General features: G+C 35.6%; 1 protein-coding gene and 1 pseudogene across 1 annotated transcript; both read left to right on the forward strand.

The window, feature by feature from the left end:
• Positions 1-6,374: 6,374 nt before the first annotated feature.
• On the forward strand, positions 6,375-7,337 carry LOC123277927 (olfactory receptor 5A1-like). Its single transcript, XM_044749968.2, has one exon. It carries the CDS (start codon positions 6,375-6,377, stop codon positions 7,335-7,337), a length of 963 nt encoding a protein of 320 aa, XP_044605903.2.
• Positions 7,338-17,147: 9,810 nt separating this feature from the next.
• LOC123277928 (olfactory receptor 5AN1-like) lies at positions 17,148-18,208 on the forward strand (annotated as a pseudogene).
• Positions 18,209-20,252: the final 2,044 nt, after the last annotated feature.

A 20,252-nucleotide genomic window follows, 5' to 3' on the forward strand; every position in this document is an offset into this window, starting at 1 on the left:
TCTAATTCATTTATTTTCATTCTGATCATTCTTGTTTCCTTCCTTCTACTCACTTTGGTCTTAGTTTGTTCTTTTTTTTCTCATTCCTTGAGTTGTAATGTTAGGTTTTTATTGAGATTCTTCTATAGTCTTAATATATGAATTTATTGCTATAAACTTCCTTCTCAGAACTGATTTTTTTTATGATGGTATTGGTTTTGGTGTGTTATATTTCTATTTTTATTTGTTTTAAGATATTTGTTGATTTCTCTTTTGATTTCTTATTTGACTTATTGGTTGTTCAGGGGTTTTTTTTTGTATATTTTCTGTACACGAAAATATTTGTAAAATTTCCAGCTTTCCCTAAGTTGATTTCTAGTTTCATACCAATGTGGTCAGAAAAGATACTTGGTATGATTTCAGGCTTAAGAATTTTAAAATATGTTTGTATCCTGTCATATGATCTATCCTGGAAATGTTCCATGTGCACTTAAGGAGAATATATATTCTGCTGCTATTAGATGAAATGTTGTATAAATGTCTGTTAAGTCCATTTGGTCTAATACGATGCAAGTCTAACATTTCTGTGTTGATTTTTTGCCTGGATGATCTATCCACCGCTGAAAGTGGAATACTAAGTTCTCCCACTATTATTGTGCTGCTCTCTATTTCCTTCTTCAGATCTGTTAGTATTTGCTTAATATACTTAGGTGCTCTGATTTGGGATGCATGTATATTTACATTTATTATGTTTTCTTGATGAATTGGCCCCTTTACTGTTATATAGTTACCTTCTTTGTTTCCATATTTGGCTTAAAATTTATTTTGTCTGATATAGATAGCTGTTCCTGCTTTCTTTTGGTTTCCACTTGCATGAAATATCTTTTTCCAGTCCTTCACTTTGAGCCTGTGGCTGTCCTTAAAGCTGTAGTGAATCTCTTGTGGGCAGCATATAGTTGGGTCTTGTTTTTATCTATCCAGGACTCTGTCTTTTGATTGGTGAATTCAATCCATTTACATGTAGAGTTACTTTTGATATATAAGCACTTACTAATGCCATCTTATTCATTGTTTTCTGATTGTTTTGTATTTCCATTGTCTCTTTTTTCCTTGCGTGTGCCTGACTTTGTATCTTTGGTGGTATGCTGTGTTTCCTCTTGTCTTTTTGTGAATCTACTCTAGGCCTTTTCTTTGTGATTACCATGTGCGTTACATAAACATCTTATAAAGAAAACACTGCATTTTAAACTGATAGCAACTTAAATTTTCTACAAAAGCTGTACCCCTTTACTCCTATCTTTTATATTTTTATGTTGTTATTTACCTTTTTTTACATCTAGTATTCTTTAACAAATTATTCTAGCTATAAACATTTTAATACTCATCATTTTTAAACTTTATACTAGAATTAAGTGGTTAACACACCATCCTATTACAGAATTAGAGTTTTTTGTGCCTGCCTATATACCTACCTTTATGCTATGCTATGTGCTTTTGTATGTTTTCATGTTGCTGGTTGGTGTCTTTTTATTCCAATGTGAAAAACTTTTTTAAGGCAGGATTAGTGGTGGTGAATAATCTCAGCTTTTGTTTTATGAGAAAGTCTTTATTTCTCCATCGTATCTGAAGGATAACTTTGTGGGATAGAGTATTCTTGGCTGGCAGTTTTTCTTTCAACACTGAATATACCGTTCCCCTCTGTCCTGGCCTATAGGATGTCTGCTGAGAAAACTGCTGATAGCTAATGAGATTCCCTTGAAGGTACAATCTTTTCTTCCCTTGTTGCTTTTAGGATTCTCTCTTTGTCTTTGATCTTTAACAGTTTTATTTTGATTTGTCTTGGAGAACGTCTTTTGAAATGAGAACATAGGGTGATCTGCGATTGTGAGTGTACCTAAGTCTCTCCAGGTTTTGGAAGTCTGTAGTATTATTCCCTAAATTAATTTTCTGCCCCCTTCTCCCTCTTTGTTCCTTTTGAACCTCAATTCTTCTAATTTTGTTTTGATGAAATCCCATAGATCACGTAGGCTTTCTTTGCTCTTTTTCCTTCTGTTTTGTTTCCTTGGCTTTGACTGCGTTAATTCAAACGTCTTGCCCTCTAGCTCACTTTCCTGTCTTCCATGTTCTCTACTCTACTGAAGATGCTCTCTATTGTATTGTTCATTTCATTCATTGAATTATTCATCTCCAGAATTTCTGTTTGTTCTTTTTTATAATTTTTATTTCCTTGTTATATATCTCATTTTGTGTCTTTATTTCCTTATCTTATTATCTTCTTTTGCCTTTTATTTTCTTTCACTGAGATTCTTCGAAAAGCTATTTTGAATTCTTTATTCGCTTAGTCACAAAATTCTGTGCTTCTAAAATTCTGTTGTTGGCGATTTTTGTTAACTTTACATGATGACATGTTCCCTTGATATTTCATGTTTCTTATAGCTTCTGGTTGCTGCTTTTGCACTTGAAATAGAAAACACCTCTTCAAATCTTTGCTAGTTGCCTTCAGATGGGGTATCCTGTTATTGGTGGTGTTATATCTGAGGTTTTCTCTGCCTTTATATGGGTAAATGTGCTCCACTCTTATTGCTCTCACTTGTGGCAGAATTCTTAAGCTATTGTGTCTTCCCTGGTTGTTACCAATCGCCAATTTGGCTACTGGAAGACTCTTTTTTGTTTTCTAGAAGCTGGCACTACAGTTCATGTATGTCTTTTTTCCCTTGCCCACATACTCAAGTTTATTTTTCCTAGATCACTCAGTTTACCAGATTTGTTGTTGCTGCTGCCCTTGGAAATATACAAAAGAAGTCAGTTGCAGAGTGGGGAGAAGTGTGTTTAGCACTGGCAACTTAGGGGTTCCCACAGACCTGGTGGGGAGATTCTTGAGTGAGGTACTCCTGGAGCCTCATGGGTGGACTTTCTGTTGAAATCCTGAGTCAGGAGGAAGAAACTATGCCACTTTAAAGCTCTTTAATATTCTCAACTGTTTCTTTCCTGCTCTTCCCTCTTCCTCCAATCACTGACTACCTGTCTCAGTACACTAGGTACTTCTGGGAAGACTTAGGTTTCTCCAGATGCTTCCAGCACTACAATGGTAGCTGGGCACTCACTTGTGGCTCTTTTTCCCTGGGGATAGTTCACCACTGCTGAAATCTTCAGTCTGTACGTTGTTGCCTTGAACAGGTGGTGCTGGGAATGCTCCTCTCACCTTCTCCGCTGTGACCAACTCATATTTTTTTTCTCCTCCAATAATGTGCTATAGTCCCCTCTCAGGAAGGCTAGGCTTCCATAAAGTCTCTCTCTTTCATGGGTGTCAGCCAAAGTCAGCACTTTCCAGGCTTAACCAATCATAACCCAGGTGGCTTGGGTTAGGTTCACTGTCTCCTGCTGGCCCTGTAGCCCATTCTAATGTCTGTCTGCCTGTTACCAGATACACAGGTGGGCAAGATTCCTCCTGGCTCCCTTGGTTTTTGGTCCTGGATGCCACAACTCCCACAAGGTGTTTTTGTTCATGGATGAACGTCCAACTCACTGTTACAAAAGTGGGACAAAAAGGAAGACTGTCTTTTACTGCTAAGATGCTAACATTCCTCCTTCCCCTGATAATTTTTAGTCTCATACTTTGACTTACATAGATATGCAGCCTGAATCTTTCACTGTTCTGACACCAAAAGACACAAAGTCAAAATTCTTGTTTAAAGGGATTCTGTGTTGGTGTTGCCCTCAAGGTATCTTCCAGAAATAATATAAATCATTTCTGAAAGATCATATTTTAAACACAAGCATCAAAGATTCCCACAGACAAATTTTTAAAAAACATGAACTTAAGTTAAAAAAATTCACTAAGCACAGAAATATACAAGGCATCTTGACTAAGAGTCAGCTATGACATCTAACTATAGAATCAGATTTGCAAAACTATATATTTAAATCATTAGTTATTAATGAGAAGTAAATATGTTTAATATGTTTAAATACCAGATGCTTGGAGAGTATGATGAAAGAATAAGAGGCTGTCAAAGGTGACCATTTGGGAAAAGAACTAAATGGGAACTCCAGAGAGAAAATAAAATATTATGATGGAAATTTGAAATTAAGTGGATAAGTTAAACAGCCAATTAACACAATTTATGTTAGTATAAATTTGTTGGAAAAGAGGTCTGTAAAAATTATACAGAAGACAATAGAGAAATACAAATAACGGATGTTTTAGTGATGTGGAGGATAGAGCAAGAAGATTCAGTGACATACATTTAATTAGGGTTCCAGAGGCATATAATAAAAATATATGGGCAATTTTAAGAGTATTGTGTTTGGTAGACAGCACATGAGGCTTAAGGTTACCATATTGAACAACTAGGCATTACAGGAAGCTGTGAATATGTCCATGAGTAGAGGAAGAACAGTATAAGTTGTAGCTCCACAATAAATCTTTTTGCTGTCCTGATTGTTAGTTATGATGATGATGGTAACAGTGATGAAGAATGTAATTTTCTGCTCTGTTGTCACAAAATTCTCCCTCCATTCAGTTTCACTATGGACAGAACTACATTCAAGTCTGGGAATGTTAATACATTCATGCATCACTTAATTACAAGGATACATTTATACATGCCTTGTTAGGCTATTTTGTCTTTGTCTAAACATCATAGAGTGTACCTAGACAAACATACATGTTATGCCTACAGCACACCTATGTTATATGGCACTAATATTATGGGATCAATGTTGTATCTGTGATCTTTCATTGATCAAAATGTTGTTACATGGTGCATGACTGTGCAGCATGTCTGCTACCATTTCTCCTTCCATATTGATGGCAAGTCTTGTATTTCTTTTCTAATTAATAACTTCATTTCTTCAGAATACTCTTCAAAGCAGTGCAACACGGAGCAATGACTGATCTGATTTTGAGAAATGAATGCTTCTACTTTACTTCTCAGACTGTAGCCTTATGCGTCTATGGGGATTTTCTATTTGCATTCATTTTTGGAACTAGAAGGCTTGGAAATGATTGTAGAAAAGGAAGACATTCAGGAAGTCTAATGCTGACAAATATTTGTAGTTGATAGACATAGGTTATTCCATTAAGGTCACAGCCTTTCTCCAGGGAAATTTCCAAGACATCTACTTTTACCCATATACAACTCCCAGGCCATCTCTGACATACATTTTCTACCTTTCATACCTTCCCATGATTTTCTTTCTAGTTTGAGTCATATTAATTTAAATAGCTTTGTTGGGAGATGTTCTAATGACCATCTGGAGAGATAACAGCTATTTCATCTTGATGAGGGCATATAGTATCTGATGCAGAAATAATCTTTGGCTTATTTACTGTTTGGACTGAAGACTTAGTGCCTTCTTTCTCTGGACTAGCTCCAAAGAGGAAAACAGAAAGAATCTCCAGAAATTCTGCCTTAGTTTGATAATAAGAATGTCCATTAACTAAACATCTTAACCTTTACTTGAGTTCAAGTCACTCTACTTTGTAGGAGAAGTCTTGAAGCTAGGAACCATGAATAAACTCCAGGATGATTTAAGAATCTAATAGAACCATATGCAAAGGTGACAAGTGGTTGCAGTTTGCTGGGTAGAGGTTCTAGAGTTTCCAACAGATTTTCAAAAGTATCATTGATGGAAAGAACATCAAGAATCACTGTCTTAGATAACTTAACTTATAATATCCCTGATTTGAGGAAAGGAAAATGCTGCAACTGTAAGGAAAGGAACATAATGGCTCTTTCAACCTTGTCTTATCTAACTTCTCAGGAGCCTTCCTAGAGTCATTAGGTTGGTTAAGTCACACCCATTTCCAATCTATATCTTGGTGTGTGACTCATTCCATCATTTAATTACGTTACTTTCATGTCTCTGAAGGCTTTATAAAAGTAGAAAGGCAGTTACGAAATCGTCCACCCTCCCTGATGGCAGATTAATAGAACGTTGGTTCCAAAGGAGATTTTACAGAGCACCTACTCCAGCATCCTTATTTGACAGATGACACCCAGCATGGTTCAGGGTCTTCTGAAAGGACTGATAAATAGTGGATCCAACCGAGCAGAATCTTTGTTTCCCCATGTTGAGAGATGACAGTTTTTATAATTTGGTCTAGTTCCAATTCTCATATATTTGTAAACTCTGGAATGTTAAGACATGAAATTAAGATTTTAGAGGATAATGTAAAAATAATGTCCATTTACTCCCTTTTGTCCCCTAAGAAAATGACAATATCCAAGGGAATTTTTCAGTTAAGGCTTGTAATTTCACATTTAAGACTATATTAACTCAACTTTGAGGATTTAAGATTGACATTTAGTCAGCTGTGTGAACAGAAAGAAATGTTTGTTTTTATTTTTTGAGAATGAATTTATTTCCATTTCTAATCATTTTCTCAGCAGATGGCACCAAGCATGTCCATGGAAGGGGATAGAAATTACACTTCTGCGTCCATGTTTGTTCTCCTGGGACTCTCAGATGGAAAAGAGTGGCAGCTTGTCCTCTTCCCAATCTTTCTAGGGATCTACCTTATGACCCTAGTCTGGAATCTGGGTCTTATCATCCTAATCAGGGTGGACTCCCACCTGCACACACCTATGTACTTCTTTCTCAGTTTCCTGTCATTTTTAGACATCTGCTATTCTTCTTCTACCAGCCCAAGGATGCTTTCAGACTTCTTAAAAGATGAAAAAACAATTTCCTTCACTGCCTGTGCCACCCAATATTTTGTTGGGTGCTGGATGGGTCAGGCTGAGTGCTGTCTCTTGGCTGCCATGGCCTATGACAGATATGTTGCTATTGGTAGGCCTCTGCAGTACCCAGCCATCATGGCTCCTGGCCTCTGTCAGAAGATGGTTGCTGGGGCCTATGGGAGTGGTTTCCTTAGTAGTTTAGTTCAAACAGTCCCTAGTTTTCATCTCCACTTTTGTGGGCCCAATATCATTCTAAATTTCTTCTGTGACATAATCCAGATTATTTCCTTGTCTTGCACCAATCCCTTTATCATCCACATGATTATTTTTCTGGTAGCATTTTTTACTGGATTCGGGTCTTTTCTTTTTATCCTCTTATCTTATGGTTTTATTGCAGTTTCTATTCTGAAACTATCCTCTGCCAAAGGTAGTGCCAAGGCATTCAATACTTGTGCCTCCCACCTGGCAGTTGTGACAATCTTCTATGGTACAGGCCTCTTTATGTACCTGAATCCTAGCTCTAGCCACTCCAAGAATCAGAACAAGGTGCTTTCAGTGTTCTATGTTATCCTTATCCCCATGTTAAATCCTCTTATCTATAGTTTGAGGAACAAGGAAATTAAAGAGGCCCTCAAAAGGGTGATAAAGAGGACAACACATTTATCTCACTAAGAGCAATATTTATGCAGGTGCTATTTCTCCTATAATGAAGACAAAGTTTAGAATATGTATTTGACTTTTTGTAGGTCACAGGTCTTCTTTCTAGGTAGAAAGAAGAAGTGAAAGCATTGCTCTTTGATTCCTCCTGTCATTATTCTTAGCTACCACCACCAGGTGATCTGTTCGAGACAGTGTCACCAACATTGAAATTACTTTATAAACCTGATTCTATGATTAGACCCAGGTACATAAAACCCTACGTTTTGAGAACAGAGAATCTAATAGATATTTTATGTACAGAAATGTCAAGACCCTAGGAAGCCACATAGACTGTTTTTTCCTCTACGATTTTTAATGTCTTTTGTTTATTTTCAACCATTAAGCATTTGTATATTTCAATAAATATAATATAAAATAATGTATAAAATTAAATATGTGAAAATTAAAAATAATTTACAAATGCACACTTTATCATCTTATTCATGGACAGAGAGAGAGAAAGAAAAAGAAGGAGAGAGAGAGAGAATGATAGTGAGAAAGGAAACAGAGGGAAGGAGAAGGGAGGAGAGGAGAGGGAGAAAGACTGGTCTGGCATATTCCCAAATAATGTTTCTATCCCCTCCATCTTATTCCTGGAGAACTTCTTGTGTAGTGGCTTGTGAAAAAGAGGTGGGAAAGAGGAATGGTAGGAAGAAAGGGCCCTTTTATGGTCAAGAGTTGGGGAGATTCTCAGAGGCTAGAAAGAAGTCAAAGTTATCAATTTATGGACATAGTTCACCTGAAGCATGCTCCATGGTTGCTTCCCAGAGTCAAAGCAAGACTTCAGAAATTAAGGCTGTTGTGATGTGTCTTGGGAGACAGCGTCAAAGTCCCAGAGATATGAACCTCCCAGGGATTCCAGGGCCTTAAGTTTGATCAGGGAGCAGCAAAGCCAGCTGACTTAGAGACTCAGATTCCAATCAAGAGAATTTAAAGAAAATTTAAATAGATATTTTTTCAGACAAGTTTGTGTACTATATGTCATACATATTACATTAGTATTTACACAACACTTTATACTTCATATGGTTACATTGTACAGATGTGATTTATTTCTATTGCCATGTGAGTTGGCAGATGAGAAGTTATTCCCATTTCACAGATTGAAACTTTGGGCATATTGAGGTCTGCCACATTCTTCCCAGGGTAGCAACAATCCATGGTGAGTCTCGCAAATTTTCATGTGTGGATTATAAGTGGTTCCTATAGACCAGAAGCACGTCTTCCAATGCTTAGCCTTGGAACCCAAATTCTATACTTTTGGTGTTATATCTTTAAACTATCTTAAGAATCTATTCAGTTTAAAAGATTAAATTAGTATAGTTCTTATCTGAGGGAATATGTAACTGCTAATGAATTAGTGAATGTTAAATCAAAGAAATAATTTATTTCCCCATCCATCCTTTTCTCCCTAAAAGTAAGATTAGCTGAACTAGGTCAAACCAAGAAGGAGACCTTCTGAAAATATCTCTGTATTCCTAGTAATTGCAGGATAGGTGAGCTCCATTTTTCAAAAACAAAACACAAAAGTTTATGGGGATTATCTTAAGTAGATATTTTTAATGAAGGATTAGTAATGCAGCATAATATGTTGGAAAGAACTCCAATTCAGAAAACATGAATTACACCTTCTGATAATAGAAGTCATCGTTTGTACTACATACTGTGGTAAGTGCTGGATAACTGTTAACTAATTTGATTCTTTCTATGAAAATTTACTCTGAGATGTATCTACTATTATCAGCTCCATTTTATAGGTGATAGTACTGAGGTTTGGAGAGGTTAATTTGCTCAAGTTCATACAACCTACAAGTGGAAAGCTGGTATTCATCCCAGACTGGCTGATACCAATGCCCATGGTTGTAACCATGGTAACTCATCCCCCTGTCACAAATTAGTTTTATTTCTTCCCTATTTCCTTGATTTCCTCACTTATGTTTAGGAAATCATGCCATGTCTGCTTCAAAGGGCTGCTTTGATTACTGACTCAGGTCAGGTATTTGAGAAAATGTATGTATGTACATATCTGAAATGAAAGTACTTTGTAAACTGGTAAGTGCCCACACATCTAATTTATTGTTGTCAGTCTATATTGCCAACCAGCTGTGTCATCTTGGGCAAATCTCTTAGCTCCACTGGCTTCAGGTCCTCACCTGGAAATTGATGACATTTGACTAGATGGTTTCTAGGTCCTTTCCAGCTCAAATGACTCCAAGTTCATTAAAAGAAAAACTATAATCGTGAGACCATAATAGGACAGTGATGAAGTGAGGAATTGAATCAGAAGGGACATGGCAAAGTAGGGTGTGAAATTAGCATGGAAAAAACTCCATGACAACCATGACTCCAGAGAGCAAGTACCTGGAGAGTTTTCTCCCTGATTGTCTTTTCTCCTTTCACCTCTGACCTAATAACTCATTTAAGAGGATCTCTAGTTGTGGGCATCTCTCTGGGGGTGAGTGGAAAGCCAATCACATGGCCAAAAGTGCACATCTTGGAGTGCAAGGGCCCACCTGAAAAATTCCTTTGGAAAAGAAATAAGCAATTTCAATCTTTAGCAAGAACTCTGTCTTCATGTGGGATCTAGGCCAAGCTCATAAGGGAAGATTTATAGAGAACAGTGGATTCTGTGTGTCTCTATATCTGTGTTACTCTTCCTTTAGGACCTACACAGCACAAGGGTTATGGTTCTCAGTCTCTCCTAGACTTTAACTTTTCCCTCTCTCTCACTTCTACACCCTTCGCTTAGGGGTCTTCCTTAGGTTCTGTTTCCCCTTACTCAAATTCTTTGAACTTCAGTGAAAAGAATATTTTCTAAACTGAAATTTCAGGTATTACTCTGTGGTGAGGCATAGATGTCTAATTCTAGTTCTCAATTTCTTAAGTATATGATCTTGAAGTCTGTTAATTTCTGTTTTTATTTTGTAAATTGGGGATAATAGAATCATCTAGAGTCTAATGAGACAAAACCTATAAAGCCTAATAGATTGTAGAAATTAATAATTGTGCTCTGAATCAAAAATAATAATTTGTTGAATTTCAGGGGAATTAACTAAGGTAAAACCGACTTGCCTGTGCTTCCCAACTTCAGCCATTCCATGACTCTCTTAATTTAATTTTCCCTTGAGAATTCTGCTTTCATATAATAATAATTAATTTGATTTCCATTTCAGTATACACCTTTTATTCATTATTTCTGAGCAGCAAAGCCAAGCTGGTCATTTCATAATTATATAATAAAGTACTCATGTACAAATCTATTGATCTTTTGAAATAATCCAAATAGTTGTGCATTGTCATCTTTGAAAACTCTGGTGGTCCGGAGCATGGGTGACACAGAAATCAGAGATGCCTCGCTGCAAGCACAGGCAGTGTTGATCTAACTGTTCCTTTTATCCTTCTTTTACTATGCTGTTATTCATTCAGCAACATTCCTGGCTTCCTCAACCTGATTGATTTCTTAACCTGATTTTCTACCCTGCACAAACTTGCAAATGGCCATGTCCTTAGAAGATCAGATTGGAAAAGGTCTTGATTAACTGTATCTCCACAGCAATATCGCCAACCAATATTTACCTCAGTTATCTTTTCCTCTACAAACTGTCTTGGGAGATGGCAAACACATGCAAAAAAATAATCAAAGAGAGTAAGTATATTCAGATTTTATTTTGTTTTTCTCCTGGCTTATCAAATTTTAAAAACATACATTTTTAGGATAACTTTTCTCATGAACAAGTTAAACAATCCACGACTCATCACATTTTTTCTGGGAATGATGAGGTACATGGAATACATTTAGTTACGGCTGACTCTGTTAACAGAATGTAACAAAAAAGTGAATTTTAGTGCAACCAATTGATCAAAAGCTTGATTCATTTTCATTGAATTGATCAATTATTTTGTTGTTTCAGGGATGTTGTGCGTGAATTTATATTTTCAAAATATTTTCATTGAATTGAATTCATCTTGGATAAAACGTGATGAATTATATAGACAGCACTCTAAGAGTAAACAGAAAGATTTCAACATTCATAAAACCATAATTGAAATGAAACGAAAATCATATATTTTCAGTTTCTCCTCCAAAGCTGGGTGAAAGAACCGTTCACGAACATCTTCAGCATATATTTACTGAGTTATATAAATGTTAGTATATGAGATGCTTATCACTAAATAGGAAAACATCTTCACTAGCCCATATACTGTTATAATAGAGTATCATCAATTCAAGAGGACCTGGTGGTGGTGGAACATGAAAAATAGCACCACGTGTTTACAATCCTGCTGACTGGAAGATAACGGAATAATACAAGATAGAGATAAATGTAATCATATAACCGATATTCTTGAATCTTAGCTTAGAGAGCATCTAATTTAGCAAAGAATTTTATGAAGAGCTCCTTGATGCTATAGTATTAGTTCTGCCTTATTTTTCTTTCACAGAAAGGAATGATAATTGCTAACATTTATTGAGCCCTTACTATTTTAAATCCTTTGTGTCATTCAGTTCCTGAAACAACCAGATGAAGTGGTAAATATTATTAGCCCCATTTATAGATGACTCCACTGAGACACAGAAAGGTTAATAACTTGCTTAGGATCACACAGCCAGTGAGTAAATGTAAGGAAAGTCTGACAATCTATTCTCTCTGTCATTCTCCCTCTTTCATTCTCTCTCCATTATTTTCCTTCTCCCTTTCTCTCTCCCTCTTTCTCTCTCACTGTGCTAACTATTAAGGATTTCTATATCTTAATAACTTTTTATTATAAATATAGGAGTTGTAGAAAATAAAAATACAGATAAAAATAAAGAAGAAAATCAAAATCATACCACTTATTACATTTGTCAATTGTAATTGGTTCACATGTGTGTGTGTGTGTTTGTGTGTATGTGTGTGTGTGTCTGTGAGAGAGAGAGATTGATTATATAAAGTAATCGTTTTCCTCTAGAAAGGTAGAACCATGTTTTGCAAACATCAGCAGTATACATGAGTGCCTATCCCTTATTGATTTATGCTTTTTATATTAAAGGCATTGCCACATTGGCATTCATACATTTTGTGACTAGGTTTCCCAGTTCATCAATCGTATTTCAAAAGTGTTTTATATAAGCGGGTTTTCAGCCATAATCAAGTTTAAATTGCTACATCATATTTTGTCTCTTATGGTCTCTTACTTGATGTTACATTTCAGAAATTGCATTCCCATCCCAAGATTATGCACCTGTGTATGTATTGATTCCTCTGACGCCTTTTATTTATAGTAAGCTAGGTCTCATAGACCCTTTAGGGAAGAGTTTATTCTTTTCTATCAGTTGAAAATACTAAATTTATCATCTATTTAATTCTTATCAGTATTTAAATTTATTTTTTAAATTGTATTTGTTCTTTTGACACATGTCTATTTTTACAAGAATAATCAATTATCAATGTTTATAATGCTTTTGAACATCTGAAAGTCCAAATCTTTCTAATTATTAATCTTTTTCACAATTTTATTGGCCATTATCATTGATTTACTCTTTCCTCTCAAGGAAGATCAGTTTGGGTATGGAACATAGCCAATAGGTGTTATCTGTTCTGAATCTCTTAGTGAGCTCTAACTTGCTGAGCGTATCAACAAATATATGAAATATATCTTCGTTGTTTTAGGGAATTGAAATAGCTACTTTGACTCTTTCTTGACATCAAGTCTCATCATAGCTTGATGCTGGCTGTCAATTGATCCAAGTGTACCTGAATTCAAGCAAACTGCATAGAAAATCTTTTATGTGGTTTCTGTCTATATGACTCCAGGTGGTTTGACTTGCCTGGACACTAGGTCTGAAGCTACAGCTGCCCAGAGGTAATGATGCCTGACTGTCTGCAGGGCTGATGATGTCTCAGAAGTTTCCCCAAATTAATCAATAAAACTCTAGTACCCATGGCATTCCTATTCATGAGTACAGCTGTTATTTGTGGTTATCTGTAAGCAATCACTGATAATAATATCCAAAATCTATTAAACAATTAATGTGTACCAGACTGTGCTGAGTGTTGGCATGGATCTCCTCATATAACCCTCCCATTAACCTTCTGTTTAAGGGGCTCTTGGTGCCCTAAATCTGTTAGGAGTAAATCGAACCTAGTGTGTATAAGCCACTGAGACAGGTTCATAGAGTGAGAGAACATCAGAACTGAAACTCTTTTCTTCAGCTTTATTGAGATATAATAGACATATAACATTGTATAAGTTTAAGGTGTACAACGTAATGATTTTATATATGTACATATTGTCAAATGGTTACTCCAATAAGATTAGTTAACATCCATCATCTCACACCATTACAGTATTCTTCTTTGTGACGAAAACTTTTGAGATCTACTTTCTTACTGACTTTCAAATATACAATAGAATATCGTTAACTATAGTCATCATGCTGTACATTACACTACCAGAATTTATCTTATAACTGGAAAATTTTACATTTTGACCATCTTCACCTATTTCCTCCACTTTCTGGCCCCTGCCTGTGACAACCACAAATCTGATCCTTGTTTCTGAGTTGGGCTTTTTTAGATTCCGTATACAGAGAGATCATGCAGTATTTGTCTTTTTCTGTCTGACTGACCTAACTTAACATAATGTCCTCAAGGTCTGTCCAGATTATCACGAATGCCAGGATTTCCTTCTTTTTTTAAAGCCTGAATAATATCCCATTGTTAAACATATAATTTATGTTATTTATACATATTTATACGTATACTTGTCATTCATATTATTTATATATTTATAGTATGATTTCTTCATTCGTCAATGGACACTTAGATTGTTTCAATGTCTTGCCTATTATAAATAATACTGCAATGAACATGAGAGTGCACATATATTTTGGTGATTACATTTCCTTTGGATATATACCCAGGTATGGAATTGCTGGGTTATATGACAGGTCTGTTTTAAATTTTTTTAGGAAACTATGGTTTCCATAGTAACCACACCAATTTACATTCTCACAACAGTACACATGGTTCTGTTTTCTCCACATTCTCACCTGCAGTTATTATCTCTTGTCTTTTTGATGATAGCCACTCTAACAGGTGTGAGTTGATATCTTATTGAGTTTGATTTGCAATTCCCTGATGATTAGTGATGTTAAGCACATTTTCATGTATGTGTTGGTATTTTGGATGTCTTCTTTGGAAAAATATCTAATTAGATTCCATGCCAAAATTTTAATTGGATTATTTATTTTCTTGTTATCGAGTTGTATGGGTTCCTTATATATTTTGGATATTAAGACCCTGTCAGATAGGTGATTTACAAATAATTTCTCTCATTATGTAGGATGCTTTTTCATTTTGTTTAGCACTTCTTTTGCCATGCAGAAGCTTTTTAGTTTGATATAATCTCTCTTGTTTACTTTTGATTTTTTTGGCTTGTGGTTTAGATGTGATGTCCAAAAAATCATACCCAATCCATGTTCATTTTTTCCCTATGTTTTATTCTAGGGGTGTTATGGTTACAAGTCTCACATTTAAGTCTTTAATTCATTTTGAGTTTTTTTTTTTTTTGGTGGGGGGGTGGTGGTGGGAATGGGATCCAGTTTCATTCTTTTACAGGTGAATATCCAATTTTCCCAGCACCATTTATTGAAGTGACTGTGTTTTTTCTATTGAGTATTTTAGGATCTCCTGTCAAATGTTAGTTGACCATATATGCACAATTTTATTTCTGGGCTCTTGATTCTGTTCCATTGGTCTATGTATCAGTTTCTATGCCAGTATCATATGATTTTGATTACTCTAGTTTTGTAATGTAGTTTGAAATCAGGAAAGGTAATATCTCTTGGCCAGCTTTATTCTTCTTTCTCAGGATTGCTTTGTCTATTCAAGTTCTTTTGTGGTTCCATACAAATTTTAGGATTGTTTCTTCTATCTCTGTGAAAAATATCATTGCAATCTTGATAGAAATTGCATTGGATATATGATGGCTTTTGATAGTATGGGCATTTCACCAATATTAATTCTTCTAGTCCATGAACATGGGATACCTTTCCATTTACTTGTATTTTTTTTCAATTTCTTTCGTTGATGTCTTATAGTGTTCAGTGAAGAGACCTTTCACCTTCTTGGTTAAATCTACCACTAAGTATTTTGCTGTTTTTGATACTATTGTAAATGGGATTTTCTTTATTTCATTTTCCTAGAATTTGTGTAAGTATATAGAATGCTTATTTTGTATCCTGAAACTTTACTAATTTCATCGATTAGGTCTAACAGTTTTTTGGTGACATTTTTAGAGTTCTCTACAAATAAAATCATGTCATCTGCAAATAGACACAATTTCAAGTCTTTTCTTCCACAACTTTGATGCCTTATATTATTTTTCTTTGACTTGATTGCAGTGGCTGGGGTCTATTACTATTTTGAATGGGAATGAGGAGAATGGTCATCTTTGTCTTCTTCTTGATCTTTCAAAAAAACTTTCAACTATTCACCATTGAGTATGTTATTGGGTATCAGCTTGTTATATATGAGCTTTAGTATGTTGAGGTTAGCTCCTTCTATACCTAATTTATTGAGAGTTTTTATCACGAATGGTGTTGAATTTTGTCAAATGATCTTTGTTCATTTATTGAGGATTATATGATTTTTATATTTCATTCTATTAATATGATGTATTACATTTGTTAATTTTTGTATATTGAACTATTCTTACATTCTAGGAAAGAACCGTACTTGACCATGGTGTATGATCCTTTTCATCTGCTGATGAGCTGAGTAATTTACTTGTTAGTATTTTGACGAAATTTTTAAAATCTGTATTCATCAGGGATATTGACCTATAGTTTTCTTTTCTTGTAGTGTCCTTATCTGGCTTTGGTATCAATGCTGGACTTATAAAATGAGTTTGGAAATGCTTCTTCCCCTTGAACTTTTTGGAAGAGTTTGAGAAGGATCAGTGTTAATTCTTCTCTAAATATTTGGTAGAATTCCCATGCAACCATCTGGTCCTGGGCTTTTCTTTGTTGGGAGGCTTCAATTACTGATTTGATCTCCTTACTTGTTATTGGTTTCTTCAGGTTTTCTATTTCTTCATGATTCAGTTTTCTATGTTGTATGTTTCTAGTAATTTACCTATTTCTTCTAGGTTGTTTCATTTTTGGAAGAAACCATAGGACAAGGGGAGTCCTTTTGTTTTGGCACTGTGTGAGCAGGGGGCAGGGCAATAGGGTCAGAGTGCTGCTACTCCTCTACTGTTCTAGTGTGGTCCTTCTCATTTTACATGGTCCATGGGGATGCTTCAGCTTCATAAGCACATTTAGGATTTTCACCACGATATCTTTTCTATGAATAGTTACCAGTTGTTCTGGTAAAGCTGACTGAAGTCAAGAACAACTTATTTTGCTGTCTTGATGATGTCACTCGGAATGAAAACTCTAAGGTCTGAACCCTTAATCACAGTACTTTTCTGTTTACTAAGACACAAAATATCCTAAAATTGAGAAAAGAATTGGGGTCAATAGTTAGTTGTAATAGCTTCCCTTTGGAATAGTTATCAGTAAATCTTCAAATATCATTTTTAATTTTCATGACCTCATGAAATAATTGAGAACCTGTAGCACAAGTCAGGTACTTTTTGATATTCAATATGAAAAACTGGGGTCTTTCCATCAGCACGGTGAAGTATTTCCCCCTTTCCACTGATGAATGGAGGGAAAAAAATGGCACTAATGAAAATTGTAAAGCTACTAATTTACCTGAATATTGTCTATTTTCTGATTTTAGAAACACCAAGTCAATGGTTTGTGGAGGAAATATTACAGATATCAACCCTTTCATCCTCTTGAGATTCTTGGATTTCCCTGAAATCATAGTAGCGTTCTCTGTTGTATTCCTGTTGACCTAGGTTATGAGTCTAATGTGATACCTGTGCCTCATCCTCTTAGTAAGGATGGACTCCCACCTCCACACACCCATGTACTTCTTCTTCAGTATTCTGCCCTTAATGATATCTATATGTGACCTCCACAGTTCCCAAGATGCTCTCTAACTTCTTCCAGGAGCAGCAAACTATCACCTTTGTGGGTTGTGTTATTCATGACTCTGCCTTCTCAACCATGGGACTAAGTGAGTCTTGTCTCATGACAGCTATGGCTTATGACCAATATGCTGCTTTTGTAGACCACTTTTCTATTCAATCGTCTACTCACCCACCCTCTGTGTTTGGATGGTACTGAGGTCCTATATGGATGGACTCTCTGGTTCTATATCCCAATTGTGTGTCATGCTTCAGCTCCACTTCTGTGAGCCTAATGTCACCAACTACGTCTTCTGTGACATGCCCCAAGTGTTAGTCCTGTCTTGCACTAACAATTTCTTTGTACAACTCATGACTGCTATATTAGCAATGATCTTTGGGATAATAAATGCCTTAGCTATTATGATATCCTATGGCTATATTGTCATCTACATTATGAAGAACACTTCAGCTACAGTACTGTCCAAAACTTTCAACACCTATGCTTCTCACCTTACAGCAGTGACCCTCTTCTAGCCCTCAAATATCTTTTTCTATTTGAGTTCCAGCTCTAGTAGCTCCCCCAGCTTTGATAGATTTGCATCAGTCTTCTACTCTGTGGTGATTCGCACGTTGAATACTTGATTCATAGTCTGAGAAACAAGGAAATCAAAGTCGCCTTGAAGAGGTTTGCAAGAGAAGAGAGAGTATTCCTGAAGTCACGGAGTATAAGATTTCTGACCAATTTGTCTTGTCAGAATCACTTTAATCCACAAAAGTATGCACACTACTGCACTATAACAAAACTCATACTGCCTTTGGGCAAAGAAGGCTTAATTTAACACAGATAATATGAGGAAATAGAACAATAGGTGACTCAATGCCACACAAACACTATAACTTTAGGTCCTGGAGGTTCATTACTTTCATCTTACATGAGGAGTGACCTCATCATTTATTATTTTTTCTGAAAGTATTTGTGAAACATTAAAGTTTAAAAACTTGTTGCTTCTTTTTGCTACTGAGATTGACCTCTGTCCAATTGCAGGCCTCTGGCATTGAAGGCAAGATAATTGACAGAGGCTCCTGGGGGTGTACTAACTTTGTCTCCCAAATATTTTGATGCAGCATTATCTAAACATGGTGGTGACCAATGTATGGTCTGTGTTTCTGAACAGAATGGGAATGAACAGAGAGAGGGGGTGTGCCTTTAGAGAGAAACAAAGCTATAGAGTTGGCCTGGTTGTGCCTCATGGAAGACCAGTCTGAGATAGCTAACATTTGTCTAAGGTCTCTTTCAAAGGTAATCATCTAATAAGTTTTTAGTTACATCCTAGTCTCCACCAGCTTTGGTCTAAGGAATGAGGTGATTTAAATGATAAAAGGAATCAATGAAGCATCTGTTCCACTCAGTGCCGTTTGTTTATGATTCTGATGAATTAGTTTCTTGCATCTAGTGTCCAGTTGGAATTTCTGCTGGGAAATGATATTAAAAATCCATGTCACAGCCAATAGCAGTTTCTGATATTATGAAATGCAAACCTCTCTTTCTATCCTCCATTCAATCTAGAAAGTTTGTCCTTGGTTAACATAGACAATGGGATCACACTACCAAATCATTTCTGATATTTAAAGCATCTGAACATGTTAGGTAAGAAGACTTGTGTGAGAGTTCATTATAATAATAGAGTTACTGAATATTCAGTATTGCAGGGACAAAGAGGAAATATGGAAAACTTGTCTACATTCCTTCCTACTGTTTGTGTTCAACATTTTAAGTCCTAGAGATTGGCGATTGTTTGGGGTGATATAATGGATGGAGTAGAACAGTTTGAGTGACTTTAATGCTCGTATTTTCTGGGAAACCTCAAGGGCCAGGAGTGATAATAGATAGTGGGATAGGCAGGGTTCTCAACTCTGACCAGTTTTCACTGTCTGAAGTAAGACATAAAGTTGTGGTCCTTGTGGTATAGTTAAAAAATAGATCAAGATGCCTAACAACACTGACTGTTGATTTACCAGATTTCTCAGACTTGAATAAACTAATGTAAAAAAGATATAATTACATTTACATATTATCCTTGAAGAGTCATTGGATTCTTTTTTATTTTGCTTCTATTTTTTTTTATTGAGGTAACATTGATCTACATCATTATATCAATTTTAGGTGTACACCATGATATTTTGATTTCTATGTAAAAAACATCATGTTCCCCACGCAAAGACTAATTACCATCTATCACTATACACATGTGCCCTTTACTTTTTTCACCCTCCCCCCATATCCCATCACCTCTGGTAATCACCACTGTAATATCTATTTCTATGATTTTGTTGGTTGTTATGGTTTTTATCTTCCACTTCCAGGTGAAATCATACAGATTTCAAATTTTTATAAATATACTTTTATACAAAATACAAAAATTTCCATTATAAATATATTTCCATTATAAGCATTTGTTACACGTATATTGCATATATGTATGGAACTGTTTATAACTATGTATAATTTATTACACTAATAGTTAAATTACAAAAAGTGGTGGCTTATTTGTTGCTCTCTAACATTCATAATCATTCTTTCTCTGAGAAATATACTGAAATATATATATATATGGAGAGGATGATTTTTCTGTTGTTAAACATCATTGTTTCAGTAGATTCGTCCCAACTCTGGGTTTCAGGGTTGAACCCAGATTGGTTTAAGACAATTAGAAAATATCCAATAGCTATTGCAACTAGCTTAGGGTAGAAGTGAGGGATATGAACAAATTAATGCAAGAAAGATGCAAGAAGATGTTTTCTGGGGCTTCTGGGAAAGAAAATCTTTTTCTCTTCTGTGGAAGCTACCAGAAGAGATACTCTCTTCTTTTAGATGGTGTGAAG

The sequence above is a fragment of the Equus asinus genome, unplaced genomic scaffold, assembly GCF_041296235.1.
Source record: "Equus asinus isolate D_3611 breed Donkey unplaced genomic scaffold, EquAss-T2T_v2 contig_800, whole genome shotgun sequence".
In the NCBI taxonomy this organism is placed as follows: domain Eukaryota; kingdom Metazoa; phylum Chordata; class Mammalia; order Perissodactyla; family Equidae; genus Equus; species Equus asinus.

Excerpts from the sequence above, each read along its gene's own strand:
- LOC123277927 (XM_044749968.2), top strand. The coding sequence starts at position 6,375 with ATGGCACCAAGCATGTCCATGGAAGGGGATAGAAATTACACTTCTGCG.